The following is a 27,378-nucleotide window of genomic DNA, read 5'->3' as shown; positions in this document are numbered from 1 at the left end:
CCACGGGGCCTCGGTACAAGTGTGGAGAGCAGCTCCACAGCTGGGGGCAACGGAGGCTGAGGCTGGATTCCCACGTGGGTCCACTTGGCTGCTGTGTGACCCCTGCAGACTTGAGCCTCTCTGGGCCCTTTCTGCTGGATGATACCATAGGCCTGATCCCTCCTGGTTCTAAAGTGAGACCTGAGGATTCCTCCATGACTCATGGCCCTCCCCCCACAGCTTTCTTTGGCTCCCAGCCCCGCCCTCTTGGAGCGAGTCCCCAGTCTGGGCTACAGGAAGCCACACACCGCTTCCTTTTCCTTTTTTTTTTTTTTTTTTTTTCTTTTTTTCCCTGTTTTTCCTCTTGGCCCCAGCTCTGAGTGGGCAACCATTCAACCACCCATCTTTGGTCCATCTGTCCATCTACCATGTCAGCAGGTCCAGCCCCCAGCGCCTGGTCACATGACTGTCTCCCACTCTTCCTGTAGCAGGGCGGGTGGCCGCTCAGGCCCAGAGGCCTCCTCGTCCAGGCCCGAGCAGGAGCCGTTGAGGAACCCATCGTCCTTGGGAGCAGCCACGGCAGGTGGTGTGGTCTCGAGGGTCTCCAGGGCTGGGGCCCCTGGCTTGGCATGGCCAGGCAGCTGAGGGTGGCCATTGGTGGTGGCAGTGGGCAGTAGGCGGGGGCTGAGGGGCAGGCCGAGTCCCACACGCGGGCCGACGTTGGTCACACTTGTGTGGGACACCATGGGGCCATAGCTATAGCTGCTGCTCCCGCTGCGTGCCTTGCGCTTGAAGTCCAGTGCCAGTGTCCAGCGGCTCCAAGATTTCTTGATCTCAGCTTGTACCTTGGGGCAGTAGGGGTGAGGCAGTCAGGTGTATCTCCCAACCCCAGCGATGCCCCATCCCTGCCCCTGGACACCCAGCACAGAATGAAAACGGGAATAGGGGGCTCCTGGGAAACTCCAAGGCCAAGTGAAATCCCATCCTCACAACGGGGTGCTTGGTTGCAGGCAACTGACACACCCAGAATCTACAAGGTTCAAATTGCCCCAAAGGTGGCTGAGTCCTCCAATCTGGGTCAGAGAATTCAACGATGGCGCTGGGAAGGCACTTGGCTATGCCAAGTATCTGGTGACCGAAGAGTCCCCAGATCCTAGCACATCCTGAGCCTGCATCATCTGGAAAGACTTCTCTGCTTTCAGCATGTCCTCAGGGGTGTTGTTGGAGGAACAAAGAAGTAACGGGGTGGAAGAATGGAGAAATGAGCCTGAGGAAGCCTCTGGGGTATCTGCCCCACCGTGCCCTGCGCCAACACTGTCTCCTGCTTACCTCGCCATTGCAGAAACAGTATATGATGGCGACAAAAAATCCCTGTGAAGAGGGGTGTCTGGAATCAGGGCCTGTCCCCGGAACCCTTCCCACCCTCAGCCAGGCCAGGGCCAGCATTGCGCACCTGGAAGGAGTTGAAGAGCATCTCATAGTGCATCTGGACTTGCCAGAGCGTCCCTGAGACCTCGGTGTATGGTGTGGCCATGAAGACGATGTAGTGGACGCCAAAGAGGGGCATGAGCACCAGCGTGGATTTGAGCAGCTTCCTGGGCCAGCGGGGCAAGTAGGTCAGGGCCAAGCTACTTCCCCTTCAGCAAGCATCGTGCCACCCCCCACCCTGCCAGCCCCAGGCTCCGGAAGCTCAAAGGGACCCAGGGCTCAAGTCACCACAGGAGGACAACCCAGTTCACCTGCATGGCTGCCGTCCGGGCCAAGTGCTAATAGGGCCCCTTGGTTCTCAGCGGTGTCTCGGAGCGGACTTCAAATGACAGTCCCCCTGTCCCTGGGCCCTTCGCACCTGTGGAGCCCTCAGCTGGCAAGCACTCCCCTCCAAGGTTGAACCTCACTATCCCACAGTCCACTCCTCAGGTTTCAGTTGAGCTGCAGCCTTCCTGGGGCCACCTACCGCCTACCTGTTCCTCAGACTCCCTGCAACCAACTCTTTGAGGAGAGGTTCAAGTCTGTCCCATGCTCACAGACTCCAGCTCTAGTGCAGGGCCTCATACAAGTGGGCAGGCTGGCTTTGGGGTGCCCCTAGGGCCTCCCATCACTGCTGGGCAGGCCAGGTGGGTGAGGACAGCCAGGGAGTCAGACGCTGGGTCCTTTCCCTTGCCCCAGGCTCGTTTGTGGGGCCACTGTCTTTCCTGGGGTACATGGTGCCGGGACTCAGGGACCCCTGAGGAGCCAGCGCATGGCAGACATGGTGGGCTCACCGGTACTGCTGCCGCGTGTCACACCGGCCAGCGTTGGTCTCCCGCAGCTTGGTGGCGAGCACCCGGACGATATTGATGAAGAGGATGAAGTTGAGCTGTGGGAGTGAGGGGGCTGCGTCTGGAGGCTGCACCCTAGTGGGGCGGGGCAAGGCCTGGCAGCCACGGCCATAGGTTCTGCTCTGTCACTGCGTCTCTGGGTGGCTCCTTGGGCCCTTGGTTTTCCTTTCTGGGCTGGAGTGTGGATCAGCTGGTCCTCCGGCCTCTGTGGCTCTGACACTGGGGTCCAGGGAAGCCTCCTAGGTCCCTGTCAGGGGCTGGTTCCGGGGGGCCCAGGCACACATCCCACCCTCCCCTGTGGCCAGCAGCCTACCCATGCTCACCACAATGGAAGCCAGGATGGGCACCTGGATGATCCACTTTTTGTTCCCGGAGCTCAAGTCCCAGCACCTGGGGGAGGTTGAGGCATTAGCTCCCACCCCTCCTGTTCCCATCCTAAGACTGCCCACAGAGGCCCAGATTTGGTCTGGTGACATTAGCTGTTGAGGACACAGGGCAGGGGGGTTGGGTGTGGCCAGGCCTCAGGCCACCCTCACAGGCATCTTTGTAACTAGCCTCCTGTGACCCTGAGGGTGCTCCTGGCTGGAGGCTAGACTGAGAACTCCTGAGGCTGGGCCATTGGAGGCCAGGGTACAGGACGCCCTCTCACATGCTTCCTGGAAGAAAAGGGACCCAGGGGTGCTTCTTGCCTGGGCCCCTTCTCCACCTGGACCTACCCGGTGTTGGCCAGGGTAGCTCTGACACTGACCCACACAGCCACGAAGACAGCGGGCAGACCTGCGGGCACAGAGGGGGACAGTGTGCGGGGCTGTGGCTACTGTCCACAAGGTCATCCCCCCTCATCCTTGATGACCCCCAGCTTACCCCACCATTGCCCTGAGCCCCTGACCCTGGGCACTTGGGCCACTTGGTGACAGAGCCACACTCTGCCATGTAGTGCCCTAACAGCCTCCCCTTAGGGCTCCAGCCCTCAAAACCCAGCTCAGCCTCTGCCCCCATCTTGGCTCCATGTCATATGCACATATATTGGGTACAAGGTATAATATAATAATAAGGTATCACTAACTGATCCATGCCCTGTCCATTTCCTCTGCAGAGGGCACTGCTTTGGACTTACAGCTCCCATGGGGTGGGAGCCTATTTTCCGCATTTTTTTTTTTTTTTTTTTTTTTTTTTTTTTGCCCCAGCACAGCACTCCCACAACCTGGTTTGAAAGGTCCCAGCCCTCATGGATGAGACTGGATGGGGTAAGAGGTTTTTGTCCCAAGCAGAGGCCACAGGGAAGCCTCGGTGTGTTGGTATGTCCTGGCCTGTGCCAGCTCAAGGGGCACATGGCATCTTTGGGTGAGCTGTGCCTCTGGGAAGGGAGCCCCAGGTCCTCCCCAACTGCACACCACCAAGTTGACTCTAGGCCTGGTCCACCCTTGGAGGGACAGGGTATGACCTGGATTTAGGGTAAGAAAAGAGCTGTGACATTCCTGTGCCCCAGGATCCTATGCACTCCCAATCTGCATGTTGCCAGCCCACTAGGACACTTCCTAGCCCCAGAGCCTGCATCAGTTCCTGGGACCAGCTCAGGTCTCCCCAACTCTGGGGCTTGTCATGGTGAGGTCAGGGTCAGGATGTATGTCGAGGGTCAGGGAGGTGGTGGCTGTTGACCTGCAGGCCTCTGGGTGCTGACTGCGGAGAGGGCTCCAGCCACCCGGCCCACCCCTCTGCAGTCTGGCCAGTTGTCCCGGAGCCCAGCCAAGCTCTGCAGCTGCCAACAATAATGGACAATTATCGGTAACTGGATCCCAGAGCCTGTAGGGGGTTGGGAGGAGTGCACGGCTCCAGCAACCCATTCTGCAGAGAGGCTGTGAAGCCCAGGTGATGCTGAGGTGCTGGGCCCACGGCTCTGGGCCATGGACCCCGCAGGCCTGCTGAGGCTGGCAATGGTGTGGGCAGATCCCAGTTCCAGCCCCAGGCTGACCTCTGACCCAGTATCCTACTCTGATCCTGAGTTGAATCTTGGCCTGATGGTCCCTCCTTCCCCTGTCCTTAGGCCGAGCCTCAATTCAGGTGAATCTAACCCCAGGTGAACCTGATCCCGGGCCCAGCCCTGCTGTTCCAAGCCTGGAATGGGGTCAGGATCACAGGGCGGCAGGCCTCTCTCCTGCTGTTCCACTTGGGGCGGGATGTGCTGTGTGGGGCTGCCCTCTCCGTCGCCCATGATCCCACCCCTGCCGGCACCTCACTACCCGCTGTGCCCGCGTACCCCAGCCGAAGACTGTGAAGCCCCACAGGTACTTCTTCTCTGAGAAGAAGGCCATGAAGATGAGGCTGTGCAGGTACAGCCCCTCCACCAGAATCCAGTAGTAGTTGGTGGCCAGGAAGTAAAGGAAGAAGGTCACGGCCACCCTGCAGCCCGCCTAAGAGACCAGCTGGTGTTAGAGGGCAGGGCCTGCCTCCCGGAAGTCAGGGCTGGGCTGGGGGGCTGGGGTGGCGGGAGGGGACAAGTGGTGCAGGCCAAACAGGCCAGGAAGGGGCAGGCTCCGCTTGGGGGCTCTCTCAGTGGGGTGTGGTGTCAGGGGCAGGAGGCAAAGTGAAGAGGTAGAGTGGCTGGGGGGTACTGGGTTGAGGCAGGAGCCTTGATGGCAGCACGGGGCATGTGGGACCCTGAGCCCTTGGCAGCAGGGTTGGTGGCAGAGCTGAGGGTTGCAAGGGACCCTGTGAGACAGGTTTCAGTGGCTGAAGCTAGTGGGGCTGGCAGGAGGCAGGCAGGGCGAGGGCTGGGCTGGAGGGGGGGCGGGGCGGGACCCCAAGAGGCCAGAGGCCAGTGGCGGCACTGGGAGCCGGCGGGCGGAGGGGCACTCACGTAGCCGGCAGCGGCGGTGGCAGGCGGCAGGGGCGCCTGGGCGATGGCGCGCAGCTCCTCCTCGGTGAGGCGCTCAGCCTCATCGAGCGTGGCGCCAGAGTAGAGCACCGCGTCCTTGACGAAGATGCTCAGGGCGCGCAGCATGAAGGACAGGAACAGGTGCATGTGGATGTAGTTGCGCGTGCAGTGCAGCCGCCTGCGGGGCGCGCGACATCACCGTGGGTGGGGGCACGGGGACGCGCGGCAGGTGGGCATGGGCAGGAAGCTGGGCTGTGTGCGGTAGGTAGGGACACCCGCCGGGGGTGATGGGTGCAGGGAAGGAGTTGCATCAGACCTCGGCCACCACCCCCTCCTCCACGATGTCCCAAGGCCTCTCGCCCCGCCCACCTAAAGTAGGCCAGGATGAGCACAGCTACTGTGAGGGACGCCAGGGACACGGAGTAGCCCACGGTGTAGATCATGCCCAGGCGGTCAAACACCTCCTGTGCGGGGGGAGACACAGTCAGATCCCTGGGACCCAGGGTTAGCATCAGGGTAAGAGCAAGAGGCCAGGGTAAGGTTGCTGGAGGAGTCAAGGTTAGGAGTCAGGGCTGGGTCAGGGGTCACCCGTGGGGTGGGAGTGAATTTATCCCGGTCACGTTGGGGAGGAGAAAGGCTCGCACCCGTTCACGAGTCTCATTGGTGAGAAATTTGACACACTCGCTGTAGTTGGCCCATGTCCTGTTGTGCCCAGGCACCAGCTCCCAGCTGCCATTGCGGTCACAGCGTCGGTAGGCATGGCCTGCAGGTCCATGGGAGGTCAGGGCAGGCAGGGAGGTCTGGAGGCACTGAACCCGTAGCTCCAAGTCTCAGCCTCCCGCTGATCCCCACCCCTTCCAGCAGGCCTCACCTTTGTGATTGAAGTCATAAATGTAGTCCGGACAGGGCACAGCCACCACCTCACCTGGTGCCCCCAGCGGCCAGCACAGAATGTGGTCCCATTCAGGCAGGCAGGGGCGCCCTGTGCCCGGAGACAGACAGGGTAGGGGATACCAAGGGAGAGTCAAGGCCATGGTTAGTGACCCAGAAGGATGAATACGTCTGTGTGTGTGTATTTTTTTTTTTTTTTTGAGACGGAGTCTCGCTCTGCCGCCCAGGCTGGAGTGCAGTGGCCGGATCTCAGCTCACTGCAAGCTCCGCCTCCCGGGTTCACGCCATTCTCCTGCCTCAGCCTCCCCAGTAGCTGGGACTACAGGCGCCCGCCACCTCGCCCGGCTAGTTTTTTGTATTTTTTAGTAGAGACGGGGTTTCACCGTGTTAGCCAGGATGGTCTCGATCTCCTGACCTCGTGATCCGCCCGCCTCGGCCTCCCAAAGTGCTGGGATTACAGGCTTGAGCCACCGCGCCCGGTCGTGTGTATTTTTTTTTTTTTTTAGACAGAGTTTCGCTCTTGTTGCTCAGGCTGGAGAACAATGGCATGATCTCGGCTCATCGCAACCTCCGCCTCTTGGATTCAAGCAATTCTCCTGCCTCAGCCTCCCGAGTAGCTGGGATTACAGGCATGCGCCACCTGGCTAATTTTGTATTTTTAGTAGAAATGGGGTTTCTCCATCTTGGTCAGGCTAGTCTCAAACTCCTGACCTCAGGTGATCCACCCACCTGGGCCTCCCAAAGTGCTGGGATTACAGATGTGAGCCGCCACGCCTGGCCCATGAGTGGTTGTTGGTTCCTGCAGGGACAGGTGTGCCCCAGGCAGAAAAATTCAGGCTTTGGAGCATTCTGGAGAAAATATATTTCTGTGCCCTGCACCCAACTGGCCTCATAGAATTTACTATGGCCTCTGAGATACAGGTACTGGCACTGGCCCCATTTTCCAGATGGGCTGACAGAGGCCAAGAGAGGTAGGCAAGTTGCCAAGGTCATACAACACAGGGCCCTGTCCTCTTCAAGTACTCAACCCCAGGCCAGGCCTCTCGCCTTTCTCTCTGCTCTTGGAACCACCTTCCAGGTGTCCTTGAAGAAGAGCAAGTACCCAGATTAACTCTCCCTCAGCTGGGAGGCTCCCTGTGTGCCCCTTCCCCTGGGACCACAGACAGGAGGCAGGAGGTCTGGTTTTTAGTGCCAGCTGGACTCCAAGTTGCTGCTGACCTCACGCAGGTGTCCCCGGTCTTTCTATTTCCATTTCCTCATTGGGAAGTTGGGATTAACCACATCGGTCCACGCTTCTACCACCACCCAATGCCTGCCCTGAGTACCTGCTGTGAGACTCCCACGGCCACTGCTGGGGGAGATACGATTCCCCAAATCTCAGTGCTAATGGTGGGATTCAAAGTAGGGTGGCATCCCACTTTGGAGACCCAGCCTCACTGCGGGGAGGCTAAGTGATCTTGGAGGTTCCCCAGCCTCTGGATCTTCCACATTCCACTCCCAGCTTACAGCCCCCTTCTCTCTCTCTGTAGGGCTCCAACCACAGGACTCTCCAGCCACCCTGGAAGGCTGCCTCAATGGCTGGACCCGCCCTGGCTTGGTGAAAGGCTCTCTGTCCTGGGCGCCATATTCCCAGCCCCACCCAGCCAGGCCCACAATTCCCTCTGGTCCCCAGGGAGCCACAGGGTGACCACAGCCTCCCAGATGTGGCCCATCTGGAATCCGCTGGCCACCCGGCCGGTTCAAACTGGCCCTGTGGCCAAAGCCTGGGCTCTGTGTCTGCCTCTCCTCATCTGCTTCCCTCCCTTCTCTTCTCCCCAACTTGTCCCACTGCCTCTGGCCCCACCCTCTGCCACTGCCCTCCTCTCCTGTTCTATTTCTGTGGCCTTCCCCACTATGTGTCCCCGTGTACCTCCTCTGACACACTAAGCCCTAGACTTCAGTGTGTGCCTCGTGGTCCCCTCTGTCTCTATGACTGTCTCTCCCTGCCTTTCCGTTGATCTCTGTCTCCATGCCTCTCCCTGTCTTTCTCTATGTGCCATTCTCTGTCTTTGTGTATCTCTCCCTGCCCCTCTGTCCCCCAGGGTTCTCTGTCATCTCTCTCTCCATGGGTGGGGCCGTAACCCTGGGTCCACTCTTGGCGTGGTGCTGGCAAGTTCTCTGTTCATCTCTCTCTGAGGCCTGAGCCATTCAGCTCCCCTTCCTTCCCACTAGACTCTGTCTTCTCCCAGCCCCTTGCCTTTTACTTTCTATAAGAGCCAAGAAGCATGTGCTCACATGACAGGGACAGTGCAGTGGGGGTGGGCAGATCCAAGCCCATGCCAGCTGGATGCATGGAAGCAGAGACATACCTCGGTACCTGCTGCCAGTGGGTGCCTCCTTGTCCTCCTCAGACTCAGGGTAGAGCTTCCCAGATGGCTTATCTTTCCTGGGCTTCCCTGATGTAGATGTAGATGTCCATCCCTTGTCTGATTCCATTATGCTGGCTGGAGAAACCAGGGTGGTAATGATGGCTGTCAGCTGTGCTACAACAGGAGACCCGGGGTACTCTTCAGCCTTAGACTCCCCCTTTGTACAATGGGGGGGTTGTCTCCTGCCCTGCTGACACCCAGGCTGTTGGGAGATCTGAGACGATGGGTGAGGAGGTGTTTAACAAAGTGTAAAGTGCTTGCCAGGTGAAGTAATAAGAGGAGGTGGAGATTGTCCCCCAGGGTTGGAATGGGAGTGCAGGATCAGCTAGTGGGGTGAGCACTAAACATGGGCAAGACAGAACAGAGGCAGTATCCTCCCACCCAGGAGTCAGGAGTGGGGGCCAAGGCCACGCAGCAGTGAAGGCCCCACCAGGGGGCGCACGCTGAAAGCAGACAGAGTGGGTGGAGATGTCAATGGACAGGTTACATGGCGAAAATGAAGTCTGGCCTGAGTGCTGTGCAGGTAAAGAAGCTGGTGGTGAGAAGACAAGAGCAAGGTGGTACAGTCAAGAGTGTACAGAGAAGGCCACACTATCCCCTGCCCTGGACCCTCAAGTATGTGGTTCACAGCTTCCACAGTGGCCCTGAAGATGCCTCATCTGAGATGGAGCCTGGCCTGTCTTCTCATTGGAGAGATGCTGGAGGTCATTTTTTTTTTTTTTTTGACAAGGTCTCCCTCTGTCACCCAGCCTGGAGTACAGTGACATGATCACGAATTACTGCAGCCTCAAACTCCTGTGCTCAAGTGATCCTCCCATCTCAGCCTCCCCTATAGCTGGGACTACAGGTGTGCACCATCACACCTGGCTAATTTTTAATTTTTTTTTGTAGAGATGGGATCTCACTATGTTGCCCAGGCTGGAGAGGTCTTTCTTCCTAGCCACAAAGTCTTCCTCATTTTCTGACTTGTATTCCTTCAGCCACCACCCAAGCTAGGCCCCACTGGCCCTCACATGTCGGGTCTATGGCAATGATGGGAAGCTGAGTCCAGGCAGCCTGGACTGGGATGAGAATGACTGTGTTCATTTTCCTGCCTCCACCCTCAGGCCTCAGTGTGGGGATGTGGGTAGCAGGATCTGGTAGAGCAGGAAGAGAGAGGCTCCATGGTGAATGGTGAGGGGCAAAGAGAGGCTCCCTCCAGGCTTTCACAACTAAGAAGAGGGGCTGGGTTCAGGACCCAGAGTGAGGAGGCCCACCTGACCCCCTAGATCTCGATGTGACTGGGAGCCACTGTTGGGGCTGGCATCGGTGGGGCTGTGACTGCAGAGACCATGTGAGTCTCTGTGAATGTGAGCAAAATCTGTGTGCCACAGAGTGTGTGTGTCATTGTGTGCTTGTGTTCTGGGCGTGCACCAGCCTCAACCCCTGCAGAACCCTAAGAACTTGTCAGGCGAGGAAGCTGCTCCTCTCCTCCAGTCAGTTGGGGTCTGGGCCTCTTCAGTTGATGAGATTAACCCGACAGTCATCAGTTTGAGCGCTGGTGGTGGGCAACACAGGGACCTGAGCTCAAGACTTAGGACAAGCCAAGGATGTCCGAGCCTGCTGACTCCACTCTTGCACCACACACCCCACTTCAGTCCTCACTTTGGCCTGGCGCCCTTTACCTGAGTCCACCCCCACAGACAGCCTTCACTTGGCTCTGTATCCTGGGTTCCCCCCCTCGACTGGCCCCTCCCTCACCTGGCCTCATCCCCAGACCCTCTTCCTTTGACCCCCACCTGGCCTCTGCAGGACCTCCTTGAGCCGTTTTTCACACTGGGCCTGAGCACGGTGCAGCAGGAAGATCTGTTCTTCTTTAGTCATGACGTCATCTGCATCCACCTGCCAAGCCGAAGGTCAGACCACAGGCAGGACTTTCTGGCGCAGCAGCAGGTCCCAGAGACATCCCAATTTCCCAGAGGGATTACCCCCTTTCAAAAGGCCCTGACTCTAGAGGGAAGGTGGGATTTCCCCTGAGAGTGGAGAATCTGCTCTATGGAGCTTGCACCTTACAGATGGGAAGCTGTGGCTCTGATGGGTAGGGCCTGCCTGATTGAACGGAAAAAGGGTGGAGGGCTGTCTCCTGCCTGCCCATCAGTAACCCTGTAGGCTGCAGTCACTGATACTCTCTGTCCAGTGCTTTCCCCAGGGGTACATGGGACTGGAATGGAATGTCCCAGGATGGATCCACATAGGATCCCGGCTGCCTGCTGGGGACGTGAGTCGGGGGCGAGGGGTGGATAAGGAGTGGTGAACTCTGGGGAGACAAACCCAGCCTGGAGTCCTTCAAGTACTGGCACCCTGGGGGGCCTTGGGAGTCACCAGTTTCCATCTTGGTCCAGATCCCCAGTCAATGCTGTCCCCAGTGAATGGTGAGTGCCTCAATGCCTCCCCTCCTTACAATCCAGAGACAGAGAGAGAGAGAGAGAGAAAGAGAGAAAGGATAGAGGAACCGCTGGCACGCGGCCTGGGTTCGGCTGGGCACTCTGGTGCTGGCTGTGGGTGGGAGTCCCTCTCATTCCACTGCTTATCTGGGAGTTCCCTCCATCCAAGCCGACTCCGGAGTTCTGATGACACTCAGGCCCTCACTCCTGCTATTCTCTGCCTGGAATGTCCTTTCCCTTCCCTCCAGCCTGCACACCCTGGGCCCTGGCTGTCACCCACAGGGACTCACTGGCCTCATTATAAGAAAGGAAATGAAATATGCGGGAGGAGGCTCACCCCTGAGCAGGTGGCTGCTGAGGGGTCTGAGCCTCTATCCTCTGACTTAGGAGAAAAGGAGTCGGGGTAAAGGCAGCATCCCGCCCCGGGAACAGCTTCGTGTGCCCAGCCCAGCCATCCCGTGAGTGTGACCCGCAGAGGTTAAGGCAGCCTCTGATACCTCCCCAGGGCGGAGCTGTCAAGCCCTCAGCCCCATTCCTCTTAATTCAGGGCCGTGTTTCCTCCGACCCCTGGGCAGGGGTATGTCCCCTGAGATGACCCCCTCCACCCCTCTCCCAAAAGGCTGCGTCTCCTCAGCTCCGGGGCAGAGCCTCATCCTTCAGATGCGCCGTGGCGGGGCCGGGGCCCTGCAGTTCGAGCGTGGCTGTGCAGGGCGGGAGGACCCAGAGGAGGCAGGGGAGGAAGGAGGCGGGTCGGGGATGGGGCGGGCCAGGTCAGGGAGCCTGGCTGCAGGGAGAAGTTAATTGACCGCGTCTCTTGGCGGCAGCAGCGATGGCTTCCAGGGCCAAGGAGTCTCCAATTGGCTCGGCCGGCCTCGGGTTCTGCTGGTTCCACTTAGCGGAGCCGCGTGCGCGTCCCTCTGCGTGCGCGCGCAAGTGGCGGCGCATCCCCGAGTGGCCGGCGCGTGCATTTGTGTGTTCCCGTCCGTGTGCGTTCTCACGTGGAGACTGTCCAGCACGTCAGTGTGGGGCGCAAGCCGGACGTGTTTGTGAGCTTGCACGTGCACATGTATTTCTGGGCATAGGGCGGCGTGTGCGTGTCTGTGAGTGAGGCGGCAGCTCCTTAGCCTTTGAGTCTGTGGGTGGCCCGTGCTTCTGGTGTCTCTGGGGGGCTGAAGTGGACCCTGAGATCTCGGCTGGACCACTGCTGTGGACCCCAGGAAAGGCTGGAGCAGATCCCCACGTGTCGGCTGGCTGGCCTAGGCTCCTCTATCCTAGTCCCTTTGCTTCCACAGCTATGGCTGAGCCGGCTGGGGTAGAGGTAGACACAGAATGACTGGATGGCTTAAGGGAGAACAACTTGGACTTGCCAGGATCCAGGGGCCTCCAAGACTAACCTGAAGCTCTCCCTGTACCTCTTACATGGGGGATCCATGCTGCTGAGGGGGCTGATCCCTGCCCACCCCACTCCATTTACAGCACCCATTCACTACCATTTCCATCGTTGCTACTAGTACCTCCATCAATAACCATCATTACTGTCACTAACACCAACACCAGCATCACCAGTCCCTCCCAGTATACTACTACCACCACCACTGGCATCACCGTTACCACCATGAGCACTACTGTAACCATCAATATAACCACCATCACCACTATCCACACCATCACCACTGGTACATCACCAGCACCACTGCCACCACCTCCAGCATCACCAAGGCAACACATTAGCACCATCACCAATACTACCACCTGCCCAATAACTACCATCTACACTGCCTCTGCCATCTTGTTGTCTTACCCCCTCCCCACTATCCTCCTCCTTCTGACACCTCCACCCCTCTCAAGACAAACCCATTATGCTGTATTTTCTCTAGCTGATGGAGAGCTCTGGAGTGACTGATGGAGGCTCCCACCCATCCCTAGACACTCGCTGACTCACCGGGCCTCCCAACAGACAAAGCAGCCTACTGATATGACTGGGGGTCACCCCTGATGGCCTAGACTACAGGCAGGTAGTCATGGCTTGAAAACTGCGTGGCCATTTGGCAGACTGACCGATGAAACCTGACCAACACACCCCTCACTGGCTCAATGAATTGGCTTAGCCTCTACCTCCTGCTGTTGGCTTTACCTTCTCCATGGCCAGGAGGAGGCACACCCCTTTGTCTGGAGTTGGGATGTTCAGGAGAGGGAAAGATATGTGCTTCCAGCAGGCATGGCTCCCACACTCCTTCATTCATCCATAGGAGTGGTGGCCCCACCTCTGGCCTCCCTGAACTTTAGGACCTATTTCTCTGTTAGCACAGCCATTGCAACAAGAATAACTCATGTTAAAGTTAAGGAAGCACTTTCCCAAGAAGAGGAGGACAACCCCACACCAAGTGCACTACCCCTCCAAACCTTAGCTCACAGCTCCATGCCTGGAATGCCCCCACTCCTGTTCACTCCTCTCTCCAGCTGTGCCCTCCTCTTCAAGGAGATTCTGCCACCAGCCCCAGAGTGTGAATCCCACCTCCACCCTTGACTGGCTTCGTGTCTGAGAAAGTTGCTTAACCGGTGTGCCTCAGTTTTCCTGTAAAATCAGGGTAATAATAGGGCTGTTGTTGGCCGGGTGTGATGGCTCACACCTGTAATCCCAGCACTTTGGGAGGCCAAACCAGGCGGATCACCTGAGGTCAGGAGTTTGAGACGAGCCTGACCAACATGGAGAAACCTCGTCTCTACTGAAAAATACAAAATTAGCCGGGCGTGGTGGTGCATGCCTGTAATCCCACCTTCTCGGGAGGTTGAGGCAGCAGAATTGCTCAAACCCGGGAGGTGGAGGTTCTGGTGAGCCGAGATTGTGCCATTGCACTCCAGCCTGGGCAACAAGAGTGAAATTCCGTTTCAAAAAAAAAAAAAAAAAAGGCTGTTGTGAAGATTAAATGAAGCACCTCACAACAAGCCTGTGCAGGGGTGAAGCTCAGGAAAAGCTGGTCGCTATTGTTGATACTGTGAGCAGCAGCAGCAGCAAGTCACACCCCCGACATGTGCACCCCTGCTGCCTGGTGACATGGGTGCTCCCAGCCAGGCCAGGGACTGGGGGAGATGATCTCATCCCCATGGTGAGGGGCAGATGGGAGATGGAGCCCCAGGGAGGACTAGGGGCAGGGACCACAGGAGGACCTGCCAGATAAGTGTTCCTGGCAAGCTTTTGGGATGGACGGATATCCCAATGGCTCCTTGCATTTCTGAAACCACTCTGGACTTACATTAGGATTCCAGGTTACTGCCAGAGCCCCCACACTTGAGCTTAGGAGGAAAAAGGACCCCCTCTTCTGCCTCTGCCCTGGCTGAGGAGGCCTTATCTCCTGGGGATGAAGGAGAAATGCTGACAGCTGTAACTCGTCTCAGCCTGGCATGCCCCCTTGTCTGCTACTCCCTTCTCCCGGCCCCTCCCACCCTCTCCCCCTTGAAGAGTTCCTGTCTTCTTGGCCCAGCGCCAGGGTGCAGACGACTTAGGCTTGCATCCCCTTAGATCCAGCGGATCTGCACATCTTGGGTCTCAGGGGTAAGGACTGAGGGTCTGGGGCTGGGCTGTGGCCAGGGGTTACTTAGTTCATACCACCACTTATGGGCCACTCAGCCCTGCACCAGGTGTCCCATATCCCCCCAACACCCTTCCTATGGTCCTGATGAGGGCTGACTTTACTCCCCCAACCCAGCCATCGCGGTGCTTGGCTCCAACACCCACCACTATAGCACATCCTCCCCATGGTCAGCAAGGAGCTTTAAAACGCATGCCTCCTGCACCTTCTACCACATCCCCATCTTACAGACAGGGACACAGGCCAAGAGTCACAGAAAGAGGAGGGCCAGGGATGGAGCTAAGATCTGCTTGACACTGAAGCAGCAGCCCTGGAAGAAGGGAAAGAGAGGAGGAAATGCCCAGCCACACGGGTACCCTGGCACCAGCCATGGTATCATCTTTCCACAATCCTGGATTTTAGCTGCTGCATTAAGCAAGTCTCCCTTTGCAGACCTCCTAAGGCAGCTTCCCCAAAGCCGATTCAGGAGCGGAGGTGGGTAGACATAAAGGTGACGGTGATGCCGGTGATGGCAGCTTGTCCCCAGCTGTAACTGGGTAGAGGACAATTGGGCTCTGATGTTGGGAATGAGGCCGTTGATGCCTCCAGCAGAGCCAGAAGGAGAAAACCCTGGCTAACAGGAGACCCCTTCGTGACCTCCTGGCCTTCCTACAGCCCTCCTTCAGGTTCTACTACTGGGACCCATGCTGGCACCCCTGGATGTCTCCTGTGCCAGCTGGCTGGGACTGCTCCCCCACCCCTGCTGCCCTCTCTCTGTCCGGCTGGCCTGAGCAGGCTCCTCGTCCTGCCCCACCACCGCTGACAAGTGCTGACTTTTCCTCCCCTTCGCCAGGCCTTCCTGAACAGGCTGCCTGTGTTTGGGGCTGGGAGGGGCTGGGGGGGAAGAAGCACTATGACGCCTCTCATCCCAGCCAGCCAGCGTGGCCGCCTTCTTCGGGGCAGGCAGTGGGATGGAGCCTGGGATAGCGGAGTTGGCTGCTAGGACCTGGTGGATCTTCACAAACAGCCCCTACCTGGGCTGAGGAATCAAGGCCCAGAAGAACAGTATGGCCTAATCTAAGCCATCGCCTGCTCAGCAGAATGGGATCCCACTAGGTCTCACCTCGGGCATAAGACTGGCCCCAGAGTTGGGGCTTTTAAGGGTTTGAAGGTCTCTGATGTTTCTGCAAACCTGAGCAAAACTTTGCGCCCTTCTCCCAGTCACACTATATTTTGCAGACAATTTCAGAGGTCTGCAAAACCCCCGCCCCACCTTTTCTTTTTCCTGAGGACTCTCCTTCTGAAATAGCTGCCTTCCTGATGTGGTGGCTGGACCAGGGAGTGTCCCCAGAAGGCCCACAACAGGAATCTGGGGGAGGCTACTTGACGCCTCATTAAAACATTCCGAAGAAAACCCAAGTTCCTGGGAGGGCGTGGCCCCCCTCCTACTGCTCTGTCCATAAGCTGTTTCAAGAGCTGAGGTGAATGTGTTTAAGGGCAGGTGATATAAAAAGCTTCAACAAATCAATACGAAAAAGACAAATAACCCATAGCACGATGGTTAATGGCCCCAAGCAAGCTCTCACTGTAAAGCCCAGAAGTCACTGGTAATCAACAAATTAAAATGACAAGAGACACCATTTTTCACCTATCAAAGCAAAGGTGAAACACAAAGAATCCTCCTAACATCCTATGAGACAGTGGGCATGGGGAGAGAGGCCCTCCTGGTTGGTCTTGGTGTTGTATAAGTATAAAGCAGCACAAGCCTTTCAGAGGGCAATTTGGCCATGCTATTAAAATAAAAAATGTGTGTATTCTCAGACCCAGCAATGACAAAATCTAGAAATATCCTACTAGGAAACAGTCACATGGGGACACCAGAGGGCATTTCAAGGAGCTTCCCTGCCACCATCTGGAATCACGCATACATAGAATACACACAAATTATGCAGAAATGATCTAAATGTACATTCCTATGGACTACTTAATGAGTCCCAGGTTTTGGAGTACTATGTAGCATTAAAAAAAATTCATGTTTACTGAAATGAAGATCTCTAAGACACACCTTTACGTCAAAATATGTATGTGGCAGAGCCCTATCTAGAAACCGATACCATTTATTTAAAAACAACCAACCAGACAAATAGACAATGACGAAACTATCTACTTGATATGTACGCAAAGAGGTACTATTTGGAAACACACCGAAAGAGGAAGGAGAACGCCCCTCTACCCAAACCGCTAAAAATGGTTTTCCCTAGAAGGGAACTGGGGCTTGGGAGTGATCAAGGAGGGCTTCTGTTTAATTTTTATTGATTGACTCTGTTTTTTTCTTTTCAGAGACAGGGGCTCACTCTGTCACCCAGGCTGGAGTGAAGTGGCGTGATCACAGCTCATTACAGCCTTGAACTTCTGGGCTCAAGCAATTCTCCCTCCTCAGCTTCTCAAGCAGCTGGGATTACAGACTTGTTTGACTCTTTTATAAGAACATATTCATATATCAGTTGTGAAGCTAAAAATAACAAAATAACAAAAGGATTTTTTTTTTTTTTAACAGAGTCTCACTCTGTTGCCCAGGCTGGAGTGCAGCGGTGTGATCTCAGCTCATTGCAATCTCTGCCTCCTGGGTTCAAGCAATTCTCCTGCCTCAGCCTCCCAAGAAGCTGGGATTACAGGCATGTACCACCACGCCTGGCTAATTTTTGTATTCTTAGTAGAGACGGGGTTTCACCATGTTGGCCAGGCTGGTCTGGAACTCCTGACCTCAGGTGATCCACCTGCCTCGGCCTCCCAAAGTGTTAGGATTACACACGTGAGCCACTGCACCTGGTCATTATTTAATTTTTAAAAAAGAAAGAAAAAGAGAAAACCCAGAGTGAGACATGAGGATCTCCTGCCAGCAGCAAATCTTGTGCTGCTTTGGAGGAAGGAATTCAGTGCAAAGGTCTAAAGATTCAAATTCTGCTGTGCCACATACTCACTGTGTGACTCTCAGGGCCCTTTCCCGTAGAAATCACTAGGTGAATGGATGAAATGAGAAAACAATCTGTGACAGTTTCTAGCTCAGAATCTGGGGACAGCCACTGTTCTGTACATGTTGGTTTCTTCCTGTCTTTAAAAGCAAGCAACCAGCAGGGCGTGGTGGCTCACGCCTGTAATCCCAGCACTTTGGGAGGCTGAGGCGGGCGGATCGTGAGGTCAGGAGATCAAGACTATCCTGCTAACACGGTGAAACCCCGTCTCTACTAAAAATACAAAAACAGCTGGGTGTGGTGGTAGGTGCCTGTAATCCCAGCTACTTAGGAGACTGAGGCAGGAGAATGGCATGAACCCGGGAGGCGGAGCTTACAGTGAGCCGAGATTGCACCACTGCACTCCAGCCTGGGCCACAGAGCGAGACTCTGTCTCAACAACAACAAAAAAAGCAAGCAACATGGCCAAGCTGCCCCTGGAGCAAGCTGGAAAAGGACCCACACACTCCCAGCCTGTCAGTCCACACCACAGTCTCTTGTGAGTCCTACCCGGTGGTCACATCTTCACATTCAAGGCCTGCCCCATGCTGAGCTCCAGCTTCTCTTGTTGCAGTTTCTCCTCCACATGTGTACATGCGTCCTTAGGAGGACGCATCCTCAAGGACAAGAGTGACACTTTGCCTCCTACTCACAATCTGTGGGTCCATCCCTTCCTCCAAACTCCACCCTCCCAGACCCTCAGGCTCCCAGGTAACTATTTCCTGTACAGCAGAAGATGGACCAGCTGAGTCTGGCCACAACCAGTGTCCTCCCGATGGAATGCTCTTTGGCCCCCAAATGTGAGGTCACTGGAGATGCGAGCCTGGTCTTGGGACCAGCTGGGCAGGTAGCATACAGGTTTGGTGACTGGCCATGAGGTAAGGCTGGTGGGCTTGAGGGGCATAGGTGCAGATCTAAAGGGATGCAGTAGCCCTTTGGGCTCAGGAGAGGGAGCTGGGAGGCTGCCAGCTTCTTGCTGGCCCCAGATGAGTCCAGGGGGCCCATAGCATATTGGATGGGTGAGTAGTCTGCCCCCGCCCTTCAGTCCCAATCTTCTGGCCCCGAAGCCAGGGAGTGTCCAGTGAACTCACATGCCCCAACAAGGTCCTGGGCAGACTGAGCACCGGCATCTCTCCTTCTACCCTCAGACATGGGCCAGGGTGAAGCCTGGAAGATTCTCCGCATATATCCCAGCTTCCCTGGAGAGCAGTGGGGCTCTGGGTACCCATACTCCATACACACATAGAGGTACAAGGCTTGGCACTGGGTTGGCATGAGATAAATAACGGTCATTGTGGTTGTGTGATTCGGACCAGTTAAAAATGGGGACAATAACCTTCCTCCAAGAGTGACTGGAAGGATTAGACTAGCTAATGTATGTGAATTGCTTAGAACAATGGCAAGTAGAAAGCCCTACAGAAGCATTTATGAAATACACATATGAAAACAATAGGCCCGGGTGCACAGGCGCTCACAAAGGCACACACAAACACACACAACTGCGCCTCCAAGTCATGCACCCACAGCTTCAGACACCGAAGCTCACCGTGAACTCACACAGGGACTCAGACACTCACAATCACACAGACCCAGATGAACACTATGCCCAGAGTCCCACAGAGCCCTGCTCTGACACATAGACTTACTCTCAGGACACCCACACCCATCACCCTGTCTACCCCTCAGACCGTCACACCAAACTGTGGCGGGGGTGGTGGTGGCTCTATCCCCTGGCATTCGTCAGTACTTGGAGTGTCTCTGCAGAGGGTGTTGAGCTCTTCTGAACCTCAGTTTCCCCATCCACAAGACCTTGTATGGGGCTGTCTTTGGTGGGGAGCCTTTGCTGGGGCCAGAATTGTGAGGGCGTAGGCACAGGTAAGTGGGAAGTGCTGAGGACCACAGAGAAAGGGAGAGCCTCTGATGATGGGATTCGCAGGCAGATGTTTCTTCCAGGCCCTCTTTTTAGAGATGGGGCAACTGAGGCATGGAGAAAGACAGTCCAGGCTTACACAGGCATCATGCAAAGGTGGAGGAATTCCAGGCTCCTGGGAACCGCCTGGAACTCTGCCCTGTGTAAGGAGCTGCTGCTGGTTAGGAGGAGGAGGCTACCTGACTGCAGCACTCTCTAGCAGGCAGATACCCCCACTGGGGAGCAGGGAGAAGGGGCTTCGAAGTTAGGCGCACAGGCAGACAGCCTCCTCAGGAACTGGCTGGTCCCAGGGGATGGGGTTGCTGTGGAATAGGATTGAGGGGCTGGGACAGCCCCCTTCCGAGAAAGTGGCCCCCAGACCCTGACCCGGAAGGAGGAGGTGCTGCCCACTCTGCGTCTCCAGCTCTCTGCCTTTGCCTGTCTCTCCCTATTTTTCTTTGCTGTTCTTGGTCTGTCCACCCCTCTAGCTGGGGGGAATCTCTCCTCCCCACCCGGCTTTGTCTCTGTCTCTCCTCTCCCTCTAGCCTTCCCAACCATTCTGCTTTTAGGTCTCCACTCTCAGGGAGTGACAGTCTTCCCAGGGGTCTCCTCACTTCCCCACAGGGTATGCTGTGCTTCTCCTACAGGGGTGCACTGTGAGGTCAGTCTCTCCTTTAGGGACCTCCATCGCTCCTCCATGCCACACCACACCCACCTCCTTGGAGAAACAGCTTCTACCCTGGGTGAAGCCAGACGTGTGCATGTGTGTGTGTGAGGGCTGGAGGGGGCCCCTAAATCCTACCCCCTGCCTGGATGATTCTGACCTCAGACCTACATTCCCCATGTCCGGGACTGCAACAAAACTTGCAGAAAACAGAGGTCCCCAAAGCAAAGTCTGTGGGAGTATGTAGCAGGGCCAAAGCCCAGCCTTCTGCTGGGTCACACTGTCATCTTCCAGGGAGAAACAGCCATGGTGCTCACAGAAGCAGAGGATGGGGAAACCTCAACCACAAATTTCCAGATTTGGGACCCCAAACGAGGCTTCAGAAATAGGGAGGCTTCAGGCAGCTGGAACCCACAGTCCAGACATCCCAGAGACAGCAGGCACCCAGGATCCTGGATCAGAGGGGACTCTCACTTAAAGTTCGAACTACTGGGGGAACTCAAGACTGCGTGCCTTAGACCTATCCCGCGGACCCCAGGGTAAGCCCGCAGCCTGTCCCGGAGTGTTGGCGGCGGGGGACTCACCAGCGCGTACGCGGAGCTGAGCACGGGGCAGCAGAGCAGGAGCGCCAGGCCGGGTGCGATCCGGGCGGTCCCCATCGCCACCGCCTAGGGCCGCGTCCCTCGGGGCAGCCGCCGCCGCCGGCCCTGGTGGTGGTAGGGGGTGCAGAGCTGCGTCAGGCCGGCCGCCCCGCCCACGCCCCGGCCTAGGGGACCCCGGCGTCCCGGCGGCCCGAGGCCCCGGGGCCCGGCGCGGGGCCCATGCGCTGAGGGCGAGCGAGCGAGCGAGCAGCGCAAAGGAGGGAGGGAGGGAGGGACAGGAGGGAGGGAGGGAGAGCCGGAGGCCGGGCGGGCGGCGGGCGGGCGCCGAGCGCTGCGGAGCGGCCCGTCTGCCTCGGAGCGGAGAAATCACATCCATATGGCCGGGCCCCCCGCCCCCGGCCCGCCCCCCGCCCCCCTCCCGCGCCGCCTTTTCTTTCTTTTTTTTTTCTTTTGGGGAAATGGGAGCTGTGGCTTCGCCCCACGCCCAGTGGGGGGAGGGGGCGGGGGAGGGGTCGGGGTCGCGGTCTGCGGGGGGCGCGCAGGACTGTTATTTTTAGCTCCGCGGCTTTCGCCCGTAGGGAGTCAGGGCCGGGCAGGGGGCGCGTTCTGAGTCGCGCGGGGCGTGCAGCTAGGGGACGCGATCCCAACTTTGCAGTCACACTGAGCCCTTCGGTGTTCCGGCCGCCAGCCCCCGGCCGCTCGGCCTCCTGAGACCCCAGCCCCTCAGCAGTGGCAGCCGCCTCCCGCACCGCTTCCCCATCCTCGGCCCGAGCCCCGCTTGCGCCTGTGCGGCTCGGGCGCGCCAGCGGCCCCGACGCTCTGTCGGTCTGCCTGTCTGTCAGTCCGTCTCTAGCTCCCCCGGCCTTGGCCTCAGTTCTTCCAGCGGCCCCAAGCTCCGTTTCGGTCACTCCCTCGCTCCCTCCCTCCCCTTTTTCTCTCTACGAAAACATTTGCAAGTTTCCAAAAAAGCCACCGAGCCGAGCGGCGCGGGGCTGGCGACTCCCCCGGGTTCCGAGGAGGCGCCGCCGACTGACACCGAGACAGAGCAGCCTGGCTGCTCCGGCCAGGCCCGGAGTCGCTCCTCCCGGACTCCGGCCACTTCCCCTCGGCGCAGGTCCCCAGCCCCGACTTACTCCGAGCGCGCCGCCGCGGCCCCCGCCTTGCCATGGATGTCGGGGCCCCCCCGACAGCCTCCCCAAGCCAGCGCCCCGTCCGCGGCCCCGGGGGGACTTCATGGAGCTCTCGGGATACCCCGCCACTGGCCGGCCTAGCCTCCAGCGCCCCCCGCCCGGCCGCCGCTCGGAGCCACCGCCCGCCGTGCGCGTCCCTCGCCTCGGCGTCTGCCGCTCCCCTCCCCCCAGGTCGGGCGCCTCTTCCCTCCCCCGCGCCCTCCCGGGCCTCTCCGCCCCCACCCCCTCCGCCGCCGCCGACGCGGGAGTGTGGAGAGGCCGAGAGGAGCCCGCTGCCCCCCGCCCCGGGACATTGCGCTAGAGGCCGAGGCCCGGGGTCTTACAGCGGCGGGATGTGAGTGCCGGGGAGACGGGGCGGGGGCAGCTGTGACATCGAGACCCGAGCAGGGAACCCGGGACGCCGCCGCCGCTTCATTCTCTTTTGGAAAGCACGGGCTTTCCCCCCGCCCCCCCCCCCCCATCATCCGGTCCCCGCTGGCGAATAGAGACCCTCAGCGGAGAAGCAAGCCCTCTTTCTTCATGGGCGAATCCCCTGGGAGGCTGCCTGGTACCCCCGCGCGCCCCCGGCCGCGACGCTGTCAGTCCACTGGGCTCCAGTTCGGGCTGGGTCGGGGTCCCTGGGGACGCCGCTCGGCTGCCAGCCCCGAGCCCGGCTTGGCTGCTGCCGCCCTCCCCCACTTCCAGCCCCACCCTCGCCTCGTCCCCTACCCTCAGTCCCAACCGAGGCCTGTCATTCCGCTCGGCCCTAGGCCAGCCCCGACCCCTGCCCAGGTCTGCAGCCACACATCCCGCTCCCTCCCTGCCCAGCGTCTCTTCGGGTCCGGGTCTCCGAGTCTCGACCCATTCAGCTGCTGGCCGGGCCTCTCCAGCTCGCCCGGCCCCAACCCCGGCGACTTGAGGGTGCCAGACCTGGGGCTCAATCCAGACATCCACTCTCAGGCTTCACCTCCCTCCCCCGTCTCCACCCCCACTACCAAAAGCTAACGGCGGGCTCATATCCGCCTGGGACCCTCGACCTAGGGGAAGGCAAGGAGGAGTCCGCGGGGGTTGGGGCTGAACGGGGAGGGATTTCTGTGCTTGGCTGGGGAGGGCACGCTGGAGCTCTAAGAGGAGGGGACCTTCGACCCCAAACCTACCACCTCCCGGTACCAGGTGGGGAAACTGAGGCGGAGGGAGGGGCTGGGGATGCCTGGAGCGGAGGGCTTTAAGGATGGCGGAGGAAGCGAATGTATGAGGCCCTAGGAAATGAGTCTGGGCTAAGCAGCAGCCTGTGCTTGCCCGCTTACCAGTTGTGTGTCCTGGACACTACCACTCTTCGGCTGTTTGGACCTGTTTCCTCATCTGCAAAATGGAGAGGTTGACCAGCTGATTCAAGTGCAATGTTAACTTTACTGTTTAGTTTCCACGAGGGTGGGCGTCCTGGCCCATGGGCTCCAGGGGCTCTCCAGACTCAGTCTGTGGATATTGAGCTCTTCAGAGCCGGCAAACCTGTCCTCTAACCCTCAGTGCGAATCTGCCAAGCCCAAGCCCTAAGGCCTAGGATCCAGCTGCAGCCACCCTTCTGCTGACTCAAGCCCATCCAGCTTCCAGACTGCACTCCCAGGTGCATTCCTCATGTATTCTTCTTTCTTCTTCTTTCTTCTTCCTCCTCCTCCTTCTTCTTCCTCTTCCTCTTCTTTCTTCTTATTCCTTCTCCTCCTCCTCCCTCTTCTTCTTCCTCTCTTCCTCTTCTTTCTTCCTCTTTCTTCCTCTTTTCTTTCTTTCTTTCTTTCTTTTTCTTTCTTCTTCTTTCCTCCTCCTCCTCCTCCTTCTTCTTCTTCCTTCTTCCTTCTTCTTTCTTCTTTCTTTCTTCAACAAAGTCTCACTTTGTCATCCAGACTAGAGTCCAGTGGCATGATCTCTGCTCACTGCAACCTCCGCTTCCCAGGTTCAAGTGATTCTCCCAAGTAGCTGGGACTACAGGTGTGCACCACCAGCCTGGCTAATTTTTGCATTTCTTGGTAGAGACGGGATTTCACCATGTTGGCCAGGCTGGTCACGAACCCCTGACCTCAAGTGATCCACCTGCCTCAGCCTCCCAAAGTGCTGGGATTACAGGTGTGAGCCACCAGCCCTGGCCCTCCCCATGCATTTCTATGGCTGCCTCCCTTCTCTGTGCCCACTGCCCTCATTTCTTGTTCTGGTGTTCAAGGGCAGTGCTATTTGAGACAGTTTCCTCCAAAAATGACTCTCCCTGACAGGAACTGTCTGCTAGACTCCTGGCCTTCTTCACATATCCACTCTCCTGCTTTTGTCCTTGCTGCTTCCTCTGCCAGGATCATACTCCTCTGCCTGGTGTAAAGGACACTTCCCTCCCTCCTTGTGTGCCCACATCCTCCATTACTGGGGAGGGAGGTTGTGATTTCAGGGCTGCCTCCTATGGTATGTAGGCTCCTTGGGACAGAGGCCCAGGTGCCAGAATGGGCACCTAAAGAACACTTGTGGTTCTTCGGTGTTATATTTTAATGGTCTCAGCTTTATTATGCCTCTGTTTCTTTTCTTTTTTGAGACAGAGCTGTTGCCCAGGCTGGAGTGCAGTGGTGTGATCTTGGCTGACTGCAACCTCCACCTCCCAGGTTCAAGCAATTATTTGGCCTCAGCCTCCCGAGTAGCTGGCATTACAGTTGTGCACCGCCACGCCTGGCTAATTTTTGCATTTTTACTGGAGATGGGGTTTCTACATGTTGGCCAGGCTGGTTTCAAACTCCTGGCCTCAAGTGATCTACCTGCCTCGGCCTCCCAAAGTGTTGAGATTACAGGCGTGAGCCACCACACCCAGCATTTTTTTTTTTTCCAGACAGGATCTTGCCCTGTCACCTAGGCTGGAATACAGTGGCACGGTCACGGCTCATAGCAGCCTGGACCTCCTGGGCTCAAGCAATCCTCCCACCTCAGCCTCTCATGTAGCTGGGACCACAGGCATGAGCCACCACACCTGGGTAATTAAATTTTTTTTTTTTTTTTTGTAGAGACGAGGTCTCACTTTGTTGCCTAGGCTGGTCTCCAACTCTTGGTCTCAAGCAATCCTCCTGCCTCGGCCTCCCAAAGTGCTGGGATTACAGGCATGAACCACCACACCTGGCCTATGCCTGTTTCTGTGTCTCTCAGTTTTATGGTTCTGTGACCACTGATCTCCCACCCTGCTTTCCCCCTTGGTGATGAGAAAAGAACATTAATGGAGGGATTGGAAGGACTGAGAGATAAAACTAGAGGCTGAGGGAGGAGATCTTTTCAGATCTGACACCAGGGAAAACTTGAGATTTGGAAACTTACTGTTTGTACTTGGGAGGACCAGAGTGGGCTGTGGAGAGGGCTGCAGAGAGGAATCTTTGATGGGTGCTGGGCCCCTTAAGGGCATTCCCCTTGCCATAACTCATGTGCCTCACCCCATAGTCCCCTGCTGGACATTCCACAGCTGTGGGTGGGGCCACAGATCCTCTCTCTCACCCTCAGGCCTCTGGTTAAAGTGCCACCATGAGGGTGGGGGTGTCACACATTAACTGGTAGCACCCAAGCACCTGGCAGAGTCAGCTTGCCCTTTTTGACAAGCAGGCCCCAGGGGCCTGGTTAGTCAGTTTCTGGTTAGTGTCAGGTCAGTGTTAGTTTCACTGGCGTTTGACAAGGCCTGGCTGGAGGTGGGGAGTAGGAGTGAGTCCCTGTCTCTAATCCCCAGGCTGGGGCCTAGGAGGAGGAGCCAGGGTGGTCACTGGATCTCAGAACTGCAGTAGGGGCCGGACTCTGGCCCCACCCCTGCTGGTGTGGCAGCCCCAGGCTGACAGGCCTCTGCTGCAGCCATCCCACTGTGACTAGGGCTCTGGCCAAGGTACACAGACCCTGGGGCCAGGGTGGGCATCAGACACCAACAAGCAAGGCAGAGGCTCAGCTCTCTGAACAATGCAGCCTGGTTCCCTCCCTCAGAAAACCCCTTGCCCTTGCCCGGACCAGGGATTCTCTGGGACTAATGGCTCACATCTATCTATTTCTGAGTCCTTATATTCCCCCACTGCTTCATCCCAACACTAGCCCCAAAGTCAGCCTGCATCCAAGCTTAGCCCTGATCCCAGACTAAGCTCTATCTCCATGATGAGCCCCAGCCTCAGGCTGAGTTCTTATCCCAATCTGATTTCTAGCCCCTGGCTGAACTCTGACCCCAAGCTGTGCCTCCACCCAGACCTCTCTCAGCTTCCAGGCCCCTCTGGAAGCTTTTTGAGGCAAGAGGCCAGTAGGGGAGGGGATGGCCAGGCCATAAGTGAAGCGAGGTGCCACTTTTACAGCCATTTCGGCTGCTCATAAACACCCCCTGACACCCGGCGGAGTCGCTGGAGGCTCCCATGGCAGCTGGCTGGGCAGCCCCCTCCCCTTGCAGCAGAAGCACGGCTGCCCGGCTTTCTTGCTTCTCAGGAAGATGAAGGGAGGGACGATGGGGGCACGTGGGGCCAGCAGGCTCTGTCCCAGCCAGGGAGCACTCCCAAAGAGCTAGAGGTATGGGCTTTCTGTCCCTGCTGGCCTCATGGTTACAAGCCCCCTGCTGTCATAACACCAGGTCCACAGATGTGTCTCCATGCAGGCATGTCTTGTCTACCCCACAGCACGGCCGGCCCAGGTACTTACATACTCACCCCCGGGGAAACCACAGACTTGGACCTCCCAGCTGTGCTCAGGCCCCCAGGCTCCCCTGGCCCCCACTCACCTGGAGCCCACGGGCCTTCCAAGTCGGGCCTACAACTGCAGAGCAGACTCAAGTTGGCCACGGGGAGGCCATGGATAGTCCCTGAGCAGCTTCTGTGGCTCAGGCCTAAGCAAGGATAGCGCTGCTGAGGACAGGAAAAGGCCTGAGTCAGAGCTTCCACTTGAAAAGAAAAATTAATTATTTTTTACCAAGCCCTACACTGGCCCAGGACTTTGTCCCAGACCCCTAGTCAGGAGTAGGAGGCAACAGAGACAGATCCAAGCATGCCAGTGTTCAGATGCCCTGGGTTGGGCCCTCATCTCAGCACCCATGGGTCTGCCTGCCAGGTAACCGGGCCCACTCAGGCTGCCAGACATGTGTGTGTGCCTCAGTAGTCCTCCCCTTGCCCTGCCACGCCTCTCTCTTAGTCTCTGTGTCCCTGTCTGACCCTCTGGTCCTTTCCACATCTCAGGAATATCAGGCCGCCATGAGGTATGAACACAGCCCCTACTAGTGACTTCACTCAAGTTTAAGGCACCCAGAGAAATCAGAGGGGGGCTGGAGGTGGTTCTTGCCTGTGTCACGGGCAGGACAACTGAGGCCCAAGAAAGCCTGATCTGCCAGCACTGGGTACCCAGTGGCTCCTAGACGGAAGAGATTGGGGTGGGGGCGTCATTCCACTCCTGCCCGTGTCCTGACCCCTACAGCCCCACAGTCACCCCATATCTGACTCCTTGCCCACTGGAATGTGGGCTCCTGGTGAGGAGTCAGCCAGGAAGCCCTCTCTATCTGCCTCCCAGGCCCTTCCAGGCCCAGGGTCTGCTTAAGCCG

At 57.7% G+C, this 27,378-nt stretch overlaps 2 protein-coding genes and 1 long non-coding RNA gene across 28 annotated transcripts in view; 2 read left to right on the top strand and 1 right to left on the bottom strand.

The window, feature by feature from the left end:
• Window positions 1–290: 290 nt before the first annotated feature.
• PTH1R (parathyroid hormone 1 receptor) lies at window positions 291–26,939 on the bottom strand. Of its 25 annotated transcripts, none has more exons than XM_001113857.5 (16): window positions 26,569–26,717; window positions 23,126–23,180; window positions 20,632–20,754; window positions 10,250–10,352; window positions 8,412–8,546; window positions 6,044–6,154; window positions 5,817–5,935; window positions 5,542–5,636; window positions 5,155–5,350; window positions 4,555–4,708; window positions 3,014–3,074; window positions 2,621–2,687; window positions 2,241–2,335; window positions 1,433–1,574; window positions 1,309–1,350; window positions 291–824 (listed from the first exon to the last, which is right to left on the bottom strand). In XM_001113857.5, exons 3-16 carry the CDS (start codon window positions 20,704–20,706, stop codon window positions 438–440), a joined length of 1,782 nt encoding a protein of 593 aa, XP_001113857.3. In that variant the 5' UTR covers window positions 20,707–20,754; window positions 23,126–23,180; window positions 26,569–26,717; the 3' UTR covers window positions 291–437. The 25 variants fall into 25 exon arrangements, with proteins under 25 accessions (XP_001113857.3, XP_077848619.1, XP_077848626.1 ...); XM_077992493.1 differs by having other exon boundaries at window positions 8,412–8,585; window positions 26,569–26,716; XM_077992500.1 differs by lacking the exon at window positions 26,569–26,717 and adding an exon at window positions 25,152–25,227.
• LOC144339178 (uncharacterized) lies at window positions 17,002–20,755 on the top strand. The gene is made up of 2 exons (XR_013413901.1): window positions 17,002–17,176; window positions 17,767–20,755. It is a non-coding gene; the product is annotated as an uncharacterized LOC144339178 (long non-coding RNA).
• MYL3 (myosin light chain 3) overlaps window positions 22,048–27,378 on the top strand; it is a 24,530-nt gene continuing 19,199 nt past the window's right edge. For both annotated transcript variants that reach the window (XM_077992533.1, XM_015131118.3), the window contains exon 1: window positions 22,048–22,173. The gene's annotated coding sequence lies outside the window, so the exon portion shown is untranslated. The remainder of the gene's footprint in view (window positions 22,174–27,378) is intronic.

This window comes from Macaca mulatta, chromosome 2 (assembly GCF_049350105.2).
Source record: "Macaca mulatta isolate MMU2019108-1 chromosome 2, T2T-MMU8v2.0, whole genome shotgun sequence".
NCBI lineage: Eukaryota > Metazoa > Chordata > Mammalia > Primates > Cercopithecidae > Macaca > Macaca mulatta.
The sequence above is the reverse complement of the archived record's forward strand: the minus strand, read 5'-3'. Positions and strand labels throughout refer to the sequence as shown.

Coding starts and splice junctions, on each gene's coding strand:
- PTH1R (XM_015131113.3), bottom strand. CDS start 20,706: ATGGGGACCGCCCGGATCGCACCCGGCCTGGCGCTCCTGCTCTGCTGC. Junction 5,936..6,043: donor TTATGACTTCAATCACAAAG/GTGAGGCCTGCT, acceptor ATGGACCTGCAG/GCCATGCCTACCGACGCTGT. Junction 1,575..2,240: donor GACACGCGGCAGCAGTACCG/GTGAGCCCACCA, acceptor CCGCTGGCCCAG/GAAGCTGCTCAAATCCACGC.